We start from the raw sequence: 21,654 nt of genomic DNA on the forward strand, positions 1-21,654 counted from the left end.
GCCTTTCGCCCGGCGTGCTAACCACTCTGCCAGCTCGACGCCTTCAAATTTCTGTCAGAGACATTGAACTTCTTCCTCTAAGTCAAATAATCTTTTTTAAAGTATTTTTATTTCTCTCTGTGTATCTGGTTACATGATTTCACCAAGAAGGCATTGAAAATATACAGCAAACACAAATTTCTCACCCATTGACTTCAGAGCAGCATCAACAACTTTTCCAAAGAACAACGGCGCCAACATCTGGGCGATGCTTGAGATAATAAGAGCAACAAAACCAATCATAAGCATACCAGCTTCCTAAAAAAAAAAAAAAAACAGAAAAACAAAAACACTGAAAGCAAGTCAAAAGTTGTTTTAATGTTTCTATCGGTGGAATGGTTAAGAAGTTTGCTTTACAGCCACAAGGTCCCAGGTTCAATCTGACTGTATGACATTTTGGGTAAATATCACTTTTTAAGGCGGTGCTCCAGCATGGCCACAGTCAAATGACTGAAACAAGTAAAAGAATATACATCATCGTCATCATTGTCATTCAAGTTAGAAGAAAAAAACTGACAGGAAGCCAATTGGATGGATTGAACTTATAACACAAAAAGTCCAACCATGCCACACTCATTGTATCATGATGATCCTGTCTGAGGATTATATTAAGGGTATACATGTCTGTGGAATACTCACCCACAAACACTCTAATTCAGGAGCAGATAATTCAGTTGATCAAACAACTGAATCCTCATCATCCAAATAACAGAGATCCCCCCATTTCATCATTTTAGGACTAATTAGGTTACTAATTATATTCACAGAGCATATTTTTCTCCACACTCATAACAAGTGGACACACGTGCATTCACACACAAGTGAGCCTTGGTGGCACCCACTCAACTTGCAAAAAATTCGGCTCTAATGACTGGCTCCCAAGGACAACCATTGTTATAGCCTAGAGGGAAATGAAAAACAGGAGGGAACTGAAAACCGAAACTTGGTAAACGCCTATTTGTACACTAAATTCATTACTATAGGCGTAGGAGTGGCTGTGTGGTAAGTAGCTTGCTTACCAACCACATGGTCCCGGGTTCAGTCCCACTGCGTGGCATCTTGGGCAAGTGTCTTCTACTATAGCCTCGGGCCGACCAATGCCTTGTGAGTGGATTTGGTAGACGGAAACTGAAAGAAGCCTATCGTATATATGTGTATATATATGTATGTGTGTATGTGTTTGTATGTCTGTGTTTGTCCCCCCAACATCGCTTGATAACTGATGCTGGTGTGTTTATGTCCCCCGTAACTTAGCGGTTCGGCAAAAGAGACCGAAAGAATAAGTACTAGGCTTCCAAAGAATAAGTCCTGGGGTTGATTTGCTCGACTAAAGGCGGTGCTCCAGCATGGCCACAGTCAAAAGACTGAAACAAGTAAAAGAGTAAAAGAGTAAAAGAGTAAAAGAGCACTATACTCATTGCTGACTTTCACCTTACTGACAGCATCCCTGTACATGACTTGTACAGCTCTCACCAACCACTCATTTATCCCTAGCTTCTGCATTGACCACCAGATAAGGGAGCGGGGGACCATGTCAAAGGCTTTCTCCATGACAACAAAAGCCAAGTACAGGGGTTTATTTGGGGCTAAATGCTTCTCCTGAAGTTGCCTTACAAGAAAAATTTGAAATAGATTTTCATAAATTTGGAATAGACTGAAAAATGGTAATGCAGTGGTGCCAAACATGCTCTGGCAGTGATCCCGCTCAGATGGTGCTGTTAGTGCTCCACTGGCACGGGTGCCAGTCATCGAATTTGGTTCAGAAGGAAACCTAAAAATGGACTGAGCTTGAGCAAAAGCGGTAAACATAAGACGAACTGGTTTCTGGTCTCACCTATGTTACATAACAGACTGACACACTTGGGGAAGTACTGAATACAGCATAACACTCCTTACTAATCGTTATGCTAAACCAACCATTGATAGTTATCTGTCATTATGAACTATAAAGGAATTGATAATTTATTAAATGAAGGCTAAAGGTTGAATTGATAACAATTTTTCTGTCTTTCAGAGTGAAAATCTACTGGAGGTGTTATATTTTGTCTTGCCTAAACATTTTAATCTCCATTCACTAAGTTTAGTTTTTTTTGCCAGAAATACTCAGCAGACATCCTGTGAAAAAGTCGTTACTTCTGACTACAAAAACTTGTGACCGGGGCAGAACCACAATGAAAATCTTGAAATAAGAGTGTGACATATTTTTTTTTTTTATAAAAGTGGATTTAGTCTTACAATTTGAAGACTAAATTTGCAGCAGCAAACCCACATCAACACCAAAACATTTTGAAATAAAAGTTCATAAAAAAAAAAAAATGCTAAAAGAAAAAAAATTGTTTTTTGAAAGCTTCAAAGACAAACAAAAAATAACTTACTGGAGAGGCGAGCAATAAAACACGTTTCAAGTTTGCCTTTTTTTTCAGTGGATGACCATCACTGTCAATTTCTTGACCATAATCATTGAATCGGTGCAAAATGCGCATAGCTCGCAACTTTCGCATTGCTCTGAAACTATAGAACGAAAGCAGGAACTGCAGAAGACCAAATGCTATGGAAGTTATTACTAATACATTGTACTCAATGTGCATAGGTGTATAGGTGTTGGCTTCATTGAGAATTGCATAGAGTATGTTGCCACCTTTAGTCACTGAGTAAGCAAAGCAGATTAGATTGATGCAAATAGCTGTGACATGACACAAGCATTTTTTCTTAGTGATTTGGACATCAAAAGGTTGGTCAATCTGTCGAAAGGACATCAATTCCATGAAATAGTAAACAATGCTGAGAAGGACCATTTTCACTTCATTTATCAAGACGAGATCAAACACTGATTGGCGCATGTGAAACTGCAGGATGTTGTCAACAAAGTATTGAGAGTCTCCACCTGTAAAAATAAATTCAAATAAATATTGGTTCAGCGATTTAGGGGAGGAGAAAGTGGATTAAATTACCCCCCCCCCCCGTTCAACTGGTACTTAGTTTATCAACCCCAAAAGGATGAAAGACAAAGTCAACTTAGACAGAATCTGAACTCAGAATGTAAAGTCGCACAAAATACTACTAAGAAATTCACCAGGTGTGCTAATGATTCTGTCAGTTCACCACCTGTCATCATTTAACGTCCATCTTCCATGCATGTATGGGTAAGACAGGTGACAGGAGCCAGCCAAGTAGAAAACTATCCTAGGCTATTGCGTCTGTTTTGGCAAGGTTTTTATGGTTGGATGCCCTTCCTCACACCAACCACTCAGTCGAGTGGACCTATATTAGATTTAATATTAAATTTAGTGTTGTTTGGGAACATACAAAAGAAGGCACAGGAGGGGCTGTGTGGTAAGCAGCTTGCTTCCCAACCACACGGTTTCAGGTTCAGTCCTACTGCATGGCACCTTGAGTAAGTGTCTTCTATTATAGCCTCAGGCTGACCAAAGCCTTGTGAGTGGATTGGGTAGGCAGAAACTGAAAGAAGCCTGTTGTGTGTACATATATATGTATATGTATATATAAAAGTAAATATGTATATATATATATATATATATATATATATATATAGGTATCTGTGTTTGTGTCCCCACCATCACTTGACAACCAATGTTGGTGTGTTTAAATCCCTGTAACTTAGCGGTTTAGCGAAAGAGATCAATAGAATAAATACTAGGCATAGAAAGACTAAGTCCTGGGGTTGATTTGTTCGACTAAAGGCGGTGCTCCAGCATGGCCACAGTCAAATGACTGAAACAAGTAAAAGAATATACATCATCGTCATCATTGTCGTTCAACATCTGTCTTCCATGCTAGCATGGGTTGGACGATTTGACTGAGGACTGGTGAACCAGATGGCTGCACCAGGCTCCAACTTGATCTGGCAATGTTTCTACAGCTGGATGCCCTTCCTAACGCCAACCACTCCGAGAGTGTAGTGGGTGCTTTTACGCGCCACCGGCACAAGGGCCAGTCATATGTATAACAAAAACTAACCAAAACTGTACCTTTTTAGCAGCACTTAAGATGAAAATCTGAAGGAGGTGGAATGAAAAGATATAAAGAGAAGTACAAGAAATGAAAGTGTAAGAATGGTAACTTTACCCGTGAGCCAAAGAATAGCAGTAAGAAAACCATCAATAAAGAGGAGACCTTTAATAACATTGACATAGCGAAACCTGGGTAGAGTGTAGAAGCTTTTGCAGGTGGTTTGCTGTGAGGACCAATCTCCATACATCTCGGCATCAAGCAGAGGGTCATCATCATCGTCATCATCATTGTTGTTAATCATGTGACCACTGACACTGATGTTGTTGGACATCACTTTTTACTGAACCCTGGGAAAAAATTTGAAAAATATAAAAATAAAAGAACAAGAGAAAACATTTTATTTATTTACTAAACTCAGCTTGCGAAGACCTGTTGGGGCAAGTGAGATCGATCGAAACTGAACCAAATTTGATGACTGGCACCCGTGCCAGTGGAGCGTTCACAGCACCATCCGAGTGGGATCACTGCCAGAGCAGCAATCTCACTCCCAAGCCGGTGGCACGTAAAAAGCAGCATTTGAGCGCGATCATTTCCAGCCTCGCCTTACTGGCACTTGTGCCGGTGGCATGTGAACAAAACATTGGACTGACTCCTGTGCAGGTGGCACGTAAAAAACACCATTTGAGCGTGGCTGTTGCCAATACCACCGGACTGGCCTTCATGCCGGTGGTACGTAAAAAGCACCCACTATGCTCTCGGAGTGGTTGGCGTTAGAAAGGGCATCAAGCTGTAGAAACTCAGATTGGAGTCTTGTGCAGCCATCTGGTTCGCCACTCCCCAGTCAAATCATCCAACCCATGCCAGCATGGAAAGCGGACGTTAAATGATGATAATGATGATGATGATGATGATGATTGGGTGTCATATGTCTAACCAAAAGATTCAGTGATCCATACTGCATCAGAGGTCAAATACTGATTCCACAATGAAGCTGCCATGAATTGATAAATAGTTACCATGCAAAACAGGGAAGGCATGAAATAATTAACCCTATAACATTGGTTGATGTAAATTTAAGGGCGCTATGTACTTGTTTTGAATCATCATCATCATCGTTTAACATCCGCTTTCCATGCTATCATGGGTTGGACGATTTGACTGAGGACTAGTGAACCAGGTGGTTACACCAGGCTCCAATCTGATTTGGCAGCGTTTCTACAGCTGGATGCCCTTCCTAACGCCAACCACTCAGAGAGTGTGTAGTGGGTGCTTTTATGTGCCACAGATGAAAATATACACAGCCCTATCTGCTGCGGTTTTGTACCTGTTTGTGTCCTGGTTGACATAACTATACACTATCACTTACGGAATTGATATTAGAGGCCAGCATGCACAAATTTCAAGGAACCTGATAGGTTTGTTAGACTCTTCATGTAAATATTTCTAACTCAGTTTGAGACTTCATCACCATAATAGTATAAAACCAGCTGTTTTGGCGGTTACATCACCATTTCCACTATGACTTCCTATCAAATTTGTACGCGTTCAGCAAATTCTTCCGGGCCTTCACAGAAATCATACTCACATCCAGCCATGCCAGTTTCATTGAATTTACGGTCCTCGCAGTGATGACAGTTTACATAAATAAAGAGCACCTGCTTTAAACCGGTTGATGTAAATATACACTGAACCACTGTCATGCACTAATTGCTGATCACAGCCAATATTATAACTGTCAGTGCAACCTGATTGCCTGATAAAAACTGTGGTCATGGGGTTAATAAATGAATTATTATTATTCTTTATAATTTAGCTCCCTATGTAAAACACAGTTCATTGATATATTCCTTCCAAATTCTCCAGTTTTAATGGTTTTCTGACAGATTCCAGTTCTTTCCATCTTTACCGTAGTTCTGTAGCTTCATTTAAAGAAACAGATCCTTAGACTTTCCATGCTAGCATGGGTTGAATGATTTGACTGAGGACTGGTGGACCAGGAGGCGACACTAGGCTCCAATCTGATTTGGCAGGGTTTCTACAGCTGGATGCCCTTCCTAACGCCAACAACTCCAAGAGTGTAATGGGTGCTTTTACGTGCCACCAGCACAAAGGCCAGTCAAGCGGTACTGGCGACGGCCACGCTCGAAATGGTGTATTTTACGTGCCATCTGCACAGGAGCCAGTCCATCGGCACTGGTCAACGATCTTGCTCGAACGTCTTTTCCCATGCCAGGAAGGCAACATTGGTAACGATCACGCTGGTGATATTTATGTGCCACCGGCACGGAAGCCAGACAGCTGCTCTGGCAACGATCACGCTCGGACAGTGCTCTTAGTGCTCCACTGGTACAGGTGCCATCACGATTTCGCTTTCGCTTGCCCCAACAGGTCTTCACAAGCCGAGTTTCATGTCCAATGAAGGAAATAACCTTTGCTGCTATCAATGGTAATAGCTACCTGAACTTTCTCCAACCCACTCTTAGTCTGGCTACTGTACTTTTGGAGCAACCACCTCCCTTGCTAATAACATCTCCTGGGTTATAACTGCAATGGCCTACTTCTAGCAAGTCATCCAGGCATGTAAAGTAATCTATTTCTGGTATGCTTACAGTATGTACCGCTCTAGTGCATCTATCACATACAAACTTGCCTTTTCCATTAACCAGCCTGTGGTTCCACAACTAATGTGTGTCTGTAGCTTGCGACTAGATGATATGATAATTTAATAAATTTAGTTTGTCTAAAAGATGCGATAGTCATGGTTAGAAACACTTCACTCAATAGTCTTATGATCAATATCGAACATGGTTCTACTGACCAGGACTAACCTGGGGCTAAGCAATAATAAATAAGGCGTAGGAGTGGCTGTGTGGTAAGTAGCTTGCTTACCAACCACATGGTTCCGGGTTCAGTCCCACTGCGTGGCACCTTGGGCAAGTGTCTTCTACTATAGCCTCGGGCCGACCAAAGCCTTGTGAGTAGATTTGGTAGACGGAAATTGAAAGAAACCCATCGTATATATGTATATATGTGTTTGTGTGTGTGTGTGTGTGTTTGTCCCCCCCCCCCCCCCAGCATCGCTTGGCAACCGAAACGTTGTGCTAACAACAAATAAGATGAGGACAAATATCCGTCAAATGTAAATGATAATAACATGTTGCTTTGATTCTCATCCCAAGCTGTCCAAAATTGTCCTTCGTGGGACTGAATACATATGGATATGAATCTTTACTCTTTTACTCCTTTGCTTGTTTCAATCATGCTGGAGCACTGCCTTTAGTCGAGAAAATCAACCCCAGAACTTATTCTTTGTAAGCCTAGTACTTATTCTATCGGTCTCTTTTTGCCGAACCACTAAGTTATGGGGACATAAGCACACCAGCACTGGTTGTCAAGCGATGGTGGGAGGACAAACATAGACACCAAAACACACACACACACACACACATATATATATATATATATATATATATATATATACGATGGGCTTCTTTCAGTTTCCGTCTACCAAATCTACTCACAAGGCTTTGGTCGGCCTGAGACTCTAGAAGAAGACACTTGCTCAAGGTACCATGCAGTGGGACTGAACCCAGAACCATGTGGTTGGTAAGCAAGCTACTTACCACACAGCCACTTCTGTGCCTATATGTATTTTTTTACAACAATACACAGACACACAAACATATCTACAAGTTATACTACAATATAAGCTGGGTATTATACAAAAAGCAAGACTAGTTATTTCGGTGACTAACATGGATCTCATAAGCTCTGCCTACATTGACCTAAATTAAGTAAGATGATATACATTGACCTTAATACAAAGCATCTATTGATCAGCCTCTGTTGCACAATGATTGACCTGACATTTTATGCAATTTCGTAACCACAGTCAGCAGTAACTCAGTCTTCTAGAAATAGCAACCAAATCTTCCTCAAATATGCCCTACCTTCTTGAAAACAAAAGACCAGACTGGACAACAATATAGTCACATGTGTGTGTATACATAGAAACATATATATATATATATATATATATATATATATATATATCTGTTGGGGCAAGTGAAATCGAAATCGTGTTGGCACCTGTGCCAGTGGAGCGCTAAGAGCACCATCTGAGCATGATCATTGCAAGAGCAGCTGTCTGGCTTCCGTGCCAGTGGCACGTGAAAAAACATTCGAGCGAGACCGTTGCCAGTGCCGCCTGACTGGCCTTCGTTTAATGTTCTCTTTCCATGCTAGCATGGGTTGGACGATTTGACTGAGGACTGGCGAACCAGGTGGCTACACCAGGCTCCAATCTGATCTGGCAGAGTTTCTACAGCTGGATGCCCTTCCTAATGCCAACCACTCCAAGAGTGCAGTGAGTGCTTTTACGTGCCACCGGCATGAAGGCCAGTCAGGCGGTGCAGCCATCTGGTTCGCCAGTCCTCAGTCAAATCGTCCAACCCATGCCAGCATGGAAAGCAGACGTTAAACAATGATGATGATGATGTAAGTGGCCCATTAGCAATTAAAACCTAAAGGCAAATTTATAAATAAGGGTACAAAATAGTACCAGCATTGCTAGAAATAAGAGTCTTAGCCACAAAAGCGCTAACTTAATAAGTTGATGTAAGAGAGGAAGCGAGAAAGCTGCGTACCATAATGAGACATGCTCACAAGTGAGGGAGCAGATATAACCCACATCATGTGATTTCAAATTCAGAGTTTGAAGTCACATGATAAGGATCTGCTTCCTCACTTGTGAGCTTGTCTCACTAAGGTACGGAGCATTTTATGGCTAACTGAGTCATTTTTGACTCTTGTTTCTAGCAATAACCTGCTGAGAGCCACCAACCAGATCTGTGGCTGGTGCAAAGCCCCCTCTCGACCCAAAATAATGTGGTGGTGGAACAATGTGGTTGACAAGGCTATTAGACAAAAGAAACAGGCTCAGAAGGACTAGAAGAACGGAGGTAGCAGGGAATTGTATCAGACTGCCAGAAGGGAAGCTAGGAGACAGGTTTACTTAGCCAGAGGGGAAGCAGATAAGAAAAATTTGCCAATGTTCTGCACCATGAGGACCAAAGACTTGAAGTATTTCGTGTTGCAAGACAGTGTGTGAGAGAGAATCATGATGTCGTGGGAGAGAAATGTGTCTGCATTGGATGATGGTTCACTTGCACTAAACGAGGCTGCAAAGAGAGAGGTCTGGAGACACCACTATGAAAGGCTGCTTAATAATGAGAATGAATGGGAGGAAGAGAGTCTGCCGCATGTCGACCCAACAGAGGGACCAGCTATCCTAATTGACAGTACCTTGGTAGATAAAGCGATCAAGAGTATGAAGACAGGGAAAACCCCCGGCCCATCAGGAATCACTGCAGAGATGCTCAAAATATCTGGCAGTGTCGGCTATAGCCTAGTCACCCGTATCATAAATCAGGTAGTCCATGAAGAAGTCATACCCAATGATTGGTGTAGCAGCACCATAGTCCACTGCTACAAAGGTAAAGGTGATGCTCTAGACACAAACGATTACAGAGGTATCAAGTTGTTGGACCAGGTAATGAAGGTCAAGGAGAGGGTCATAGACCAACAAATTAGGGAGAGAGTCAGTTTAGATGAGATGCAGTTGGGGTTCGTGCCTGGGAAAAGCACCACTGATACTATATTTCTGGTAAGACAGCTGCAGGAGAAATACCTAGCCAAAGATAAACCTCTGTACCTGGCTTTCGTTGACATCGAGAAAGCTTTTGACAGGGTCCCCCGCTCACTTATCTGGTGGTCAATGAGGAAACTAGGGATAGATGAGTGGTTAGTGAGAGCTGTGCCAGCCATGTACAGGGACGCTGTCAGTAAGGTGAGGGTTGGCAACCAGTACAGTGAAGGTTAATAAGCCTTAATAATTCACTTTGACACTGCCTGTAGGCATAGCAAAATGGATAGAGGTGCTGAAATGCAATGCAGTCACCTCAAGGTACTAGTTCAATCCCAGATATAGCACCAAAGTACCTGAAGGAGGCTGGTGTGTACACACCACTCCAACTAATACATAATATGATGATATCCCATCCACGAAATTGTAAACTTGTGCCTTCACCAGAAATCATTCTTCTTTATGCGACTACTTATTCGGATTATAATATATTCTGAGAAAACTTTATTCATAATAAAAGTTCTGTTCTTTCTGTGTTATAATATAATCTGATTTGTTATTGAGGATTGAATTTGGCTGAAGGAATACAGGTTTGTTTCATCATCATCCTTTAACGTCCGTTTTCCATGCTGGCATGGGTTAGACGGTTTGACAGGGGACTGACTCTAATCCAATCCGGCAATGTTTCTACAGCTGGATGCTCTTCCTAATGCTAAGCACTCTGAGAATGTAGTGGGTGCTTCTTACGTGCCACCGGCACAGAAGCCCATCGGGAGTGGGGGCTGGCATCGACCAAACTTAGCATTCCTTATGCCAGGAATCGAACCCGGGTAGCCTGGGTGAAAACCAGGAATCCTAACCTATACAAAAATAAGACAGTCAGCCTACTAACACACCTTGTAACAACACATACCATACAATAAAGGGTGTGCTACAAAGAGTAGCTCACCCTTTATGTAATTCGTTTATTTCCTGTTTTTGTTGATTTCTCTGCCTGCTTTTTATTTATTATTTTTTTTTTTTTGACATGATTGTCTGAGTTCAAATCCGATCAGTCTTTATTTGTTACAATTCCCTTCACATCAAACGTAACTTTGAGGAATGTGTTACATCTTTTGTGTAAAACTTATCGATATCACTGAACCGTAGCTCCCTAAGTCACCAGGTCTCTATGTGAGAGATCGTACTTAGTCGAAAACTAAAGGTCTACGTGAAGAAAAGGGGTTTTAGTAACTAACTTGCCTTTAGACAGCATGTGGTTGTTGTTGTGGAGTCCAAAGTCACGCCTAATGAAGTAGAACCACGATCAGAGGTACGCCAGCCGTGACTCCCCTGTCTTTTATTTACAACTGCATCATCTAATGCGTCCTTCCTTAAATAAAACGGAGGAGTGCGGTTTGTTGTTCGAAAGGGATTTGAATAATATTTCTAGCAGACTGAAGGGTCACGAAGACACTTCCTCACGTTATGGTATGACATCGTGAATAAATGTGTTTTGTTTTGATTTTTAAATCAGGTCTTACAATGTCCCTTCAAATTCCAATTCTGATGTTATGTGTCATGCTTATATTTCAGTTAGTGAAGGTACGTGGTTTAGTGGTTAGGGTATGGAACTCAGCTGGCAAAAATGAGTGGTACCTGTAATTACAAAGGAGCCAGCCTTGTTACAATCTCTTCTACGCTGAATCTACCTGTGAACTACGTTAAGGGTACGCGTGTCTGTGGAGTACTCGACCACTTGCCCGTCAATTTCACGAGCAGGCTGTTTCGTTGATCGAATCAAGTGGAATACTCGTCGTGCTAGTCTATATTTCAATTAATTTCCTTCCACGATTGATTATTAGTGTTCCCTGCAATATTTTGTCTCAACGACAAACTCCTAAGATAGTTTCTTCATTTCCAAAGACACGGACCTTTTAACATCCCTACAATACAATTTACTATATATTACCAGTTGAACATCTTTCAATATTGGCAGGTTCCATACACGACCAATATATTACACAAGAGGTTATTCTGACAAGATCTAAGTTGTAGTTGGGGGTCCCAGAAGCGTGTGTTAGATTTAATTGCTGAGATAATACGGAAGTGAAAACTTCGAGATACTGACGTCAATATAATTAAACTCTGTTTACGTAAATAATTATTAAATTGGCCGACAGAGAGAGAGAGAGAGAGAGAGAGAGAGAGAGAAAGAGCAGTCATCTCGAAGGTCGATTTTTGTCTTCTACGTCGATAAAATAAATACAAAAGGTGGTGGTTAGCATGAATAGAATCGGTAAAAAGAACCGATAAAATATTTTGTTTACGCAATGAGTTCAAATCCCATCAAGACTGACTTAGCTTTTCGCCCTTCGAGATTGATAATAATAAAAGCATCAGTGAAGTGCTTGGATCGATTTAGTAGATAACATCCACCAAAATCTGTTGTTTTGTACAACATTATAAATATCCTAATTATTATCATCATTATTATTATTATTATTATTATTATTATTATTATTATTATTATTATTATCTGTTTAGTAAAACATCGTTTGCTACTAACTATTCCTAACACTGCTTGTTGCCATAATTAATGTGGACAGAGCTGTTTCTTGATATTCAATTATCTATATATTTTTATCATTATTCATTTTCTAGTTATTTATTATTATCAGTAGTAGTAGTATCTGATCTGATATTATTTATTATATAACTGTTTAACATTTTTCTTTGTTTATAACCTTTTGCTCTCTTACACAATGATAGCTTCCATCGATCACACTTCCGCTATATGAACATTATTATAACACTTATCAACATCCATACTTTACAATAACAGTCTGAACGTTGGATCGTTCACACGTCTACAATTCAATTAAACCAACTATATATATATAATAGATATTATTAAACAAATTAGATGGCCAAAAAGCTAAAATAAATAAAATAACAATAGGCAGATGATTTAAAAAGACAGTATTTTCATTTTCGACAAATATATTTTCAAAGTTGCAATTAAAAAGAAATCAATTATTTAATTTTTATTTTGTAAACTAAACACAAAAATAATCAAGCTGTCGTCGTTAGATTGGATGACGAAATGAAATGAATTAATAAATAGATATAATAGATATAATATAGCTATGTAACTTACTGAAAGATGGAATGATTATTGTTTGAAAGGTAGTTGGAGTATCCGAGAATAATAAATAATTTCAAAATGTTTGATTTCTGTCTCCGATGAGGAATAATTTAATCGCCAACTTTCAACTAAAATAACAGAGAAAGAGAGAGAAAGACGTTGTTTTTATGGGCTGCGGTTTTGCCGTTTTCTCTTCATTTAATAACTGTTTTAAAATACCTCCTCAGGGAGCTGGTGTTAATATTGGTGTTGTTATTATTCCTTTTTTTTTCCACCGCAGTCTCTGATCGTTGTTGCTGTTGTTGTTGTCACATTTCATTCAATCAATGACTTCAAGACACAAACAACAAACAAACGGCGTTGGTCAAACACAGCCTAAACACAGTTATCGCCCTTCGCCAGCTGACAACCGTGGTGGGGAAGATGGGGGAAGACAAAGTACTTAGGTCTTGCTCAACCTAACAAGAAACAAACCAACAACTAGAAGCCACGAAATCTAGACATGCTCAAGTGGTTATGATATTGATTGCCAACAGGTGGGATGTGTGCAGCAGATGTAAACACTTGCACGACATTTAACGTGGAAATGTCTCGTAGTATTTTTGAATTAATTGCTCTTTATCAGTTAAAAATATTAATTTCTCGTTAATTTATAGATGGAAAGGTCCAATGAGTCAATTGAACTCTGCTGTATGGATGATATTTATTGTTTTATCGACTCACAGAGATAAAGGAAAACTTGACTTCTTCAAAAACCAGAGAAAATGACGCTAAAAATCAAATTTAAAAAACTAGGAGTAGCTGTGTGGTAAGTAGCTTGCTTACCAACCACATGGTCCCGGGTTCAGTCCCACTGAGTGGCACCTTGGGCAAGTGTCTTCTACTATAACCTCGGGCCGACCAAAGCCTTGTGAGTGGATTTGGTAGACAGAAACTGAAAGAAGCCCGTCGTATATATGTATATATATATGTATGTGTTTGTGTGTCTGTGTTTGTCCCCCCAACATCGCTTGACAACCGATGCTGGTGTGTTTGTGTCCCCGTAACTTAGCGGTTCGGCAAAAGAGACCGGTAAAATAAGTACTAGGCTTACAAAGAATAAGTCCTGAGGTCGATTTGCTCGACTAAAAGGCGGTGCTCCAGCATGGCTACAGTCAAAAGACTGAAACGAGTAAAAGAGTATGGTATGGCCCATTATCGTTTCTGCCATTCCACCCCAACTTACAACTCTGTTGAAATATTACTAACGAAACATTACTTCAATAACAGCATCAGTTGCAGTATAAGGCAGCAAGCTGCCAGAATCATTAACACATTGAACGAAATGCTTGGCGGCATTTCGTCCATATTTACAAGGCAGTGAGCTAACGGAATCATTAATATGCCAGACAAAATGCTTAGCAGAATTTCACCCATCCTTATGTTCTGAGTTCAGATTCCTCTGAGGTTGACTTTGCTTTTCATCTTTTCAGGGTCGATAAATTAAGTACCAGTTGAACACTGAGGTCAGTGCAATCAACTTAGCCATTCACCTGAAATTGCTGGCCATGTGCCACAATTTGAAATCAATATTATCACTTACAGAGAGTTGTTGTTGTTTATTCTCCAATCAGTCCTGTTCAAGCAGACCTTTGATCAAAGACATTCCAGCCAGGACCATCCCATATTTTTGTATATCTAGGATTATATGGCTTAAGATTGTGGTTTCAGTTCCTGGACTAGGCAATGCATTATGCTCTTAAGCAGAACACTTCATTTTCGTGGAAGCACATGGCTTAGTGGTTAGGGTGTTGGACTCATCATTGTAAGATTGTGGTTTCAATTCCGGAACCAGGTGATGCATTGTGTTCTTGAACAAAACACTTCATTACACGTTGCTTCAAGCCACTCAACTAGCAAAAATGAGTCAGCCTGCAATCGACCACTGTGCCACTCAGGAAGGAATGTTTATGCCTGAGGAAACAGGAAACCAGCCCTATACTTCTTAAAGATCAATATGGACTGACCAGGACTACAATGTCTTATGTATCCTTCCTTTTTTAAGCAGATAACATGTAGTTTTACAGAGATCTGACTGTTGAGGAGCAACTGCATAGAGGATCTTAGCTGTAGTAGATGGAAGAAATAAGGTAGTGGGGGTGGCAACAGGTCAGTAAAACACATAAAAATGGTATTTAGCTTAATCTTTCTGGTAGTTCTGGTTCCACAGTTTGCTCTGAGTTTAATTTTTATCTCTCAGTTAACCATGTTTCTTCTCTGTAGAGTTTGACAGTTACATTTATATATACCTCTGCCTCCAGACTGGCTCCTGTGCCGGTGGCACGTAAAAAGCACCATCCGAATGTGGCCAATGCTAGGTCCAACTTACTGGTTCCCATGCCAGTGATACGTAAAAAGCACCATCTGAATGTGGTCAATACCAGTACTCCCAGACTGGCTCTCATGCCAGTGGCACGTAAAAACCACCAATCGAACATGACCGATGCCAGTACCCCCCCCCCCGATTGGCCCCCATGCTGGTGGCATGTAAAAAGCACCCACTACACTCTCAGAGTGGATAGCGTTAGGAAGGGCATCCGGCTGTAGAAACTCTGCCAGATCAGATTGGAGCCTGATGCAGCCTCCTGGCTCTCCAGACCTCGATCAAGCCGTCCAACCATGGAAAATGGACGTTAAACGATGATGATGATGACGATGACGATGACGACGACTAATGTTATGTGGTCCTTTTGCAGACAACCTCAATGACAAATGACAAAAACTTGGTTGAACATCAATAGACTTCAATATTACAAATATATTTCTCATATATTTGTAATAAAGTAGAAAATTACTAATTTTAAATTTCACAACGAGAGATATTCAGCAACAGTACTTTGTAGTAAAGATTGTTTGCCAACATAACATGGCAGTCCTGGTTTAGGACGAACGTTGCTGTAATTTAGCCCCAGGAGACATCGTCTCCAGCTAGCTATATGACATGATCAGTGTCCTTATATTTTCGAACTAGGGAATCCAGCACCCCCACTCAGCTCAAAACAATATCTGCGTATCGTGAAATAACCCAGAAATCGCAATTATAATAATTACTGCTTCTTTCCTATATATGTTCTTTTATTAACTGACTATGTGTGTGTGTGTGTGTGTGTGTGCGTGCGTGTGTGTGTGTGTGTGTGTGTGTGTGTGTGTGTGTGTGTATAGGCACAGGAGTGGCTGTGTGGTAAGTAGCTTGCTTACCAACCACATGGTTTCGGGTTCAGTCCCACTGCATGGCACCTTGGGCAAGTGTCTTCTACTACAGCCTCGGGCCGACCAAAGCCTTGTGAGTGGATTTGGAAGACGGAAACTGAAAGAAGCCCGTCATATATATGTATATATATGTGTGTGTGTTTGGGTGTCTGTGTTTGTCCCCCTAACAGAGACCGCAGGACTTATACTTTGTAAGCCTAGTACTTATTCTATCAGGTTTCTTTTGCCGAACCGCTAAGTTACGGGGGACCTAAACACAGCACCATCGGTTGTCAAGCGATGTTGGGGAGACAAACACAGACACACAGACATATACACACACACATACATATATATACATATATACGACATCTACCAAATCCACTCACAAGGGTTTGATCAGCCCGAGACTATAGTAGAAGACACTTTCCCAAGGTGCAACGCAGTGGGACTGAACCCGGAACCATGTTGTTGGTAAGCAAGCAATTTACCAGACAGCCGCACCTTTGCCTATATATATATGTGTGTATGTGTGTGTGTGTGTGTGTGTGTGTGTGTGTGTGTGTGTGTGTGTGTGTGTGTGTGTGAAGGCGCGTGGCTTAATGGTTAGGGTTTGATTCCCGGCGACGCGTTTTGTCCTTGAGCAAGACACTTTATTTCACTTTGCTCCAGTCCACTCAGCTGGCATAAATGAGTAGTACCTGTTTTTCATGGTATGTGTCACGCTGAATCTCCCCCGAGAACTACATTAGGGGTACACGTGTCTGTGGATTGTTCAGTCACTTGCACGTTAATTTCATGAGCAGGCTGCTCTGTTGATCGGATCAACTGGAACACTCGTCGTCGTAACCGACGAAATGCTCCTATATATATATATATATATGCATACACCACAAGCTTTTCTTTTTTCAGTTTCCATCTACCCAATCCACTTACAAGGCTTTGGTCGGCCCGAGACCATATTAGAAGATATTTGTCCAAGGTGCCACGCAGTGGTTGGGAAGCAAGCTTCTTACCACAGTCCAAATTTCAGAGAATCCGTAACATGCGAATTTTTGTCTATTATCAGTTTGATGTTGTTGTTGTTGTTGAGTTCGATTCCAGGCAGTGACCTGAATAATAATAGTAATAATAATAATAATAATAATAAAAACAACAACAACAACAACAACATCGAAAAATACCTTAGGAATGAGAACCCAGATTCGAAATTTCCCCAAGACACCTGATGAAGGCTGGAGGGTACATCAGCCGAAACGTTGTGAACACACAAGATGAGGACAAATATCCGTCAAATGTAAATAATGTGCATAATTCCTCATCTCTTAAATATAACCCTATTCAAAATTAAACAGAATACAATATTATACAATACCCGCTTCCTTGTTAATAGCACTATACTCATACTCCACATTAAAATATATTTATAAAAACATAACCCCTACCTTTATTCCGAACCTTTTAATTAACTCACCACCATTCAATTTTTATTTAGAACTTTAAAATTCAATCCTAAACTCTAATTATCAACATGCCTTAACTTAATACAACAATATATAATATCCTCTTCTTTGTCAACTGCACTATTCTTTTACTCCACATAAATAAATATATCACAATTGAAATTATTTATATAAGGGCACTACTATACATAAATGCCTCACGCTAAGAGAGACTCTAAATAAATATATTTATAGGGAATAAATGATGGATTTTTCTCTTATGAGGTTTTTTCACGCTAACTACTTGATAAATTCTTATAAAGATTTTATCGTATTCTTGAACCACAATTCAAATTATATGCTAGTTTTCCGCAGTTTATTTAAAAATCCACTACTTATTCTTTTCTAAATTAAGGATTCACATATAACCCATATTTTAAACCCATGATATATTAAAATAATAATGATATGCATATCAGTCGTATGAAATGCAAACTATATTTAATACCATAATATTAGTATATATTTATCTCATATTTAACATTATAATATTCACAGCGCAGGAGTGGCTGTGTGGTAAGTAGCTTGCTTACCAACCACATGGTTCCGGGTTCAGTCCTACTGCGTGGTACCTTGGGCAAGTGTCTTTTACTATAGCCTCGGGCCGACCAAAGCCTTGTAAACGGAAACTAAAAGAAGCCTGTCGTATATATGTATATATATGTATGTATGTGTGTGTATATGTTTGTGTATCTGTGTTTGTCCGTGTTTATGTCCCCGTAACTTAGCGGTTCGGCAAAGAAACTGACAGAATAAGTACTAGGCTTACAAAGAATAAGTCTTGGGGTTGATCTGCTCTACTAAAGGCGGTGCTCCAGCACGGCCACAGTAAAAGAGTAAACTATAATACCAAATTATCCAACAATAATCTATAATCTCCACTTCATTGTTAAATAAGTATATATATATATATACAATGATATTAATATGAGTATTTAATAATATTTTGAAATCTTTTATTTTCTAAAATATCATAAACTAACATCAATAAATATTGAAACTTTTAATCTATCCAAATATGCACCTAGAAAATTCCACGTGTATATATATATATATATATATATATATATATAAAACTTACTTGGAGGCAATGCGTGGCGTTCGATCATATAATAACATAAATAATATATAATTATATGCATATATCCATACATGTATGTACATACCTACACTGTATGTATACATACATGCATATATGGGTACAGGACATCACAAAAAACGTTAAACACAATGAGAAACGAAAACATAAAGACGAAAACAGAAAACGAACTTTTTTTCGAACAATGAAAAAAAAAAACAAATAGAGAAACGAGATATGCAACATAAAGAATATCTCCCTTCTTCAGTTGTCCCTGTTTCATCTACTCCGCGTTTCGAAGGCAAGGACAATACGCGACTTCGTTGGAACAGTCCTTCCCGCAAGCAAATTAATTAAAATTTGAAGAAGGGAAATATTCTTTATATTGCATGTCTCGTTTCTCTGTTTTCTTTGTTGTTCGAAAAAAAATGTTCGTTTTCTGTTTTCGTCTTTATGCTTTCGTTTCTCATTGTGTTTAACGTTTTTTGTGATGTCCTGTACCCATATGTGCATGTATGTATACATATAGATGTCGGTACGTACATATATGTATGGATATATGCATATAATTATGTATTATTTATGTTATTATATATATTAGCATGGAAAGCGGACGTTAAACGATGATGATGATGATATCCATACCATCCACAAATTTTATACATATATTTCTCTAGTAAAACAAATAATTTTCATCATAATACTTATCCTTAGATACAATTTAACTACATCAACAAAGGGAGACTACTCTTTATTCTTATTTACAATATGTAGCGGCTTTTTATAAAACTACATCATATCTTTTAATTGTTAGCAAAAATATTTAAATTCTTCTTAGATCTAAGTACACGACAATTTTTTATGTATCTCATACTTTTCCTCTGATTAATGGAATGTATCTGTTAGTCCATAGAAAGGCTAAATAATAATGATGATGATGATGAGGGGGGGGGGGGCGAGGTATTATGCAACGAAATCTTACTGTAATACCATGATGTATTAGAAAAATACACTGTTATAGGTGTTAAGGGACATAAAGTAGTCATTTCAGTAGAGTAATGGGAATAAACAGAATTGATTTGGCGTATAAAGTATTAAGAAATAAAAGTTTGTTATAATATTTCAAAGTTATTCAATACTATATAGTGAAATAGTAATTTAGAACGTATTTCAAAGAAGAGTTATTATTATTATTATTATTATTATTATTTTATATTTGACTTTTACGTTGGATATGGATATTAGCATTTTACGTAAGATATGGGTACATAGCATTTTACGTAGGATACGGGTAGTTCCCATGAGCACTATCTTTTGAATTTCTGCCAGTTTAGGGTTTCTTGGTATCTGAGCTAGGTAGCAATCAGCCCCTTTTGCTTTCATTCCAAGGGCACCTATGACAACAGGTATTGTTTTAGTCTTCAAGTTTTACATTTTGCTAATTTCTATTTCAAGAACTTTATATTTGCTCAGCTTTTGGTAGGTCTTGACAGATACGTTTATATCGATTGAGACAGTCATATCAATGAGGAGGCATGATTTTTGTCTGAAGTCTTTCAGTATGATGTCTGGCTTATTTGCATCTATCTTTCTGTCAGTTTGAATGGTGAAGCTCCAGAGGAGTGAGATGTGATCATTTTCAAGCACTGGAGGTGGTTTGTGTTCCCACCAGTTTTTATCATGGGGCAGGTCCAGGTTTTTGCAAATTACCCAGTGAATATATTGTGCAGCTCTATCATATGCCTCTTGAGATACTCTGTAGGCGCAAGATGACTGCACATGGAGACAACATATTGGGGAGCTGCCATTGTTTAATATGTTGGCCAGGTTGTTCCGTGTAGGTAGGCATTGATCTTGGGCTACTATGATAAACCCCTCTGTTTCTGATTTTAAGCCAGAATATACTAGCCATTGATGAGCACAGGCTTTGTCAAAATCGGCATTATTCGCTCCCTTTGGGTATTTGCCATTGAGGGGCTTTTCTTGCCATTCATCAGTCAGAATATGTAAGGCAGCAATTTTAGCACAGATTTTCATGCACTAAGCTTTTTCTGCGCTTGTTTCTTGTATGTCTAATTCTGGGATTTGTTGTATTTGTAATTCACTTAACATCCAGTCCTCAGAGTTTTTCCGATAGGTGACTAGGCCAATTCTGGCAATCTTCATTGTTAATGCCAGTTGTGAAAGTTCCTCTTTTCTTGGCAGATAAAGTCGTTCTATATCTGCCTATTATTATTATTATTATTATTATTATTATTATTATTATTATTATTATTATTATTATTATTATCATTATTATTATTATTATTATTATTATTATTATTATTGTTCAGTAGTTTTATTTTTATAACGTACTTTCACTTCACTACCGAGCGCAGCTCTGTGCGCCTTGGGTATGTGCTGTGGTTTGCTGTGGTGCTCTTATGTTTACTGTATTGAAAGTGTTTTGCGTAGAATGTGTGCAGTACCCAGTAGTGCAATTTTCTGTATGTTATATATATTTGTAAGTCCTGGTGTTTTTGTTATGTATTTGTCTGAATATTTTTTTATTATACCTAAGGCACCTACTATGATAGGAATTGTTTCTGTTTTTAGATTCCACATTCGAGTTATCTATTATTATTATTATTATTATTATTATTCTTACCAGGCTCCCGTGGTTTTATGGGTTTTTCCACGTGTAACCTTTCCTTTTCCGAAGCGCCTCCCCCTTCGGGGGTTTCTACTTATTTATTTATCTATTTATTTATCTATTTATTCATCATATCTTTCTCCGTTTTCTTCCTCTGTTTAGACGAACTTTGCTACCTTTTCGGACAAAACTTTTTGTAACCTTCGTCCTGTCTTTGTCCTTATATGTTTTTAATTGATATTAGCCCTTGTGGCCAATAAAACGAATTAATTATTATTATTATTATTATTATTATTATTATTATTATTATTGTTATTTAGCTTTTCTATTGACTAACAGAAACATTCCATTATCAGAGGAAAAGTATGAGATACGTAAAAAATTGTTGTGTACTTTAATCTAAGAGGAATTAACATATTTTTGCTAACAATT

At 39.0% G+C, this 21,654-nt stretch overlaps 1 protein-coding gene across 1 annotated transcript in view; it reads right to left on the reverse strand.

Moving 5' to 3' along the window:
* Nucleotides 1-13,163, reverse strand: part of LOC106867985 (uncharacterized) — a 33,110-nt gene extending 19,947 nt beyond the window's left edge. The window contains exons 1-4 of the mRNA XM_089353381.1: nucleotides 12,795-13,163; nucleotides 4,126-4,358; nucleotides 2,415-2,923; nucleotides 186-297 (exon numbers count right to left, since the gene is read on the reverse strand). Of these exons, the coding sequence (XP_089209507.1) occupies nucleotides 186-297; nucleotides 2,415-2,923; nucleotides 4,126-4,342 (838 nt within the window). The 5' untranslated portion in view covers nucleotides 4,343-4,358; nucleotides 12,795-13,163. The remainder of the gene's footprint in view (nucleotides 1-185; nucleotides 298-2,414; nucleotides 2,924-4,125; nucleotides 4,359-12,794) is intronic.
* Nucleotides 13,164-21,654: the final 8,491 nt, after the last annotated feature.

The sequence above is a fragment of the Octopus bimaculoides genome, chromosome 6 (assembly GCF_046866305.1).
Source record: "Octopus bimaculoides isolate indiv1 chromosome 6, ASM4686630v1, whole genome shotgun sequence".
In the NCBI taxonomy this organism is placed as follows: Eukaryota; Metazoa; Mollusca; class Cephalopoda; order Octopoda; family Octopodidae; genus Octopus; species Octopus bimaculoides.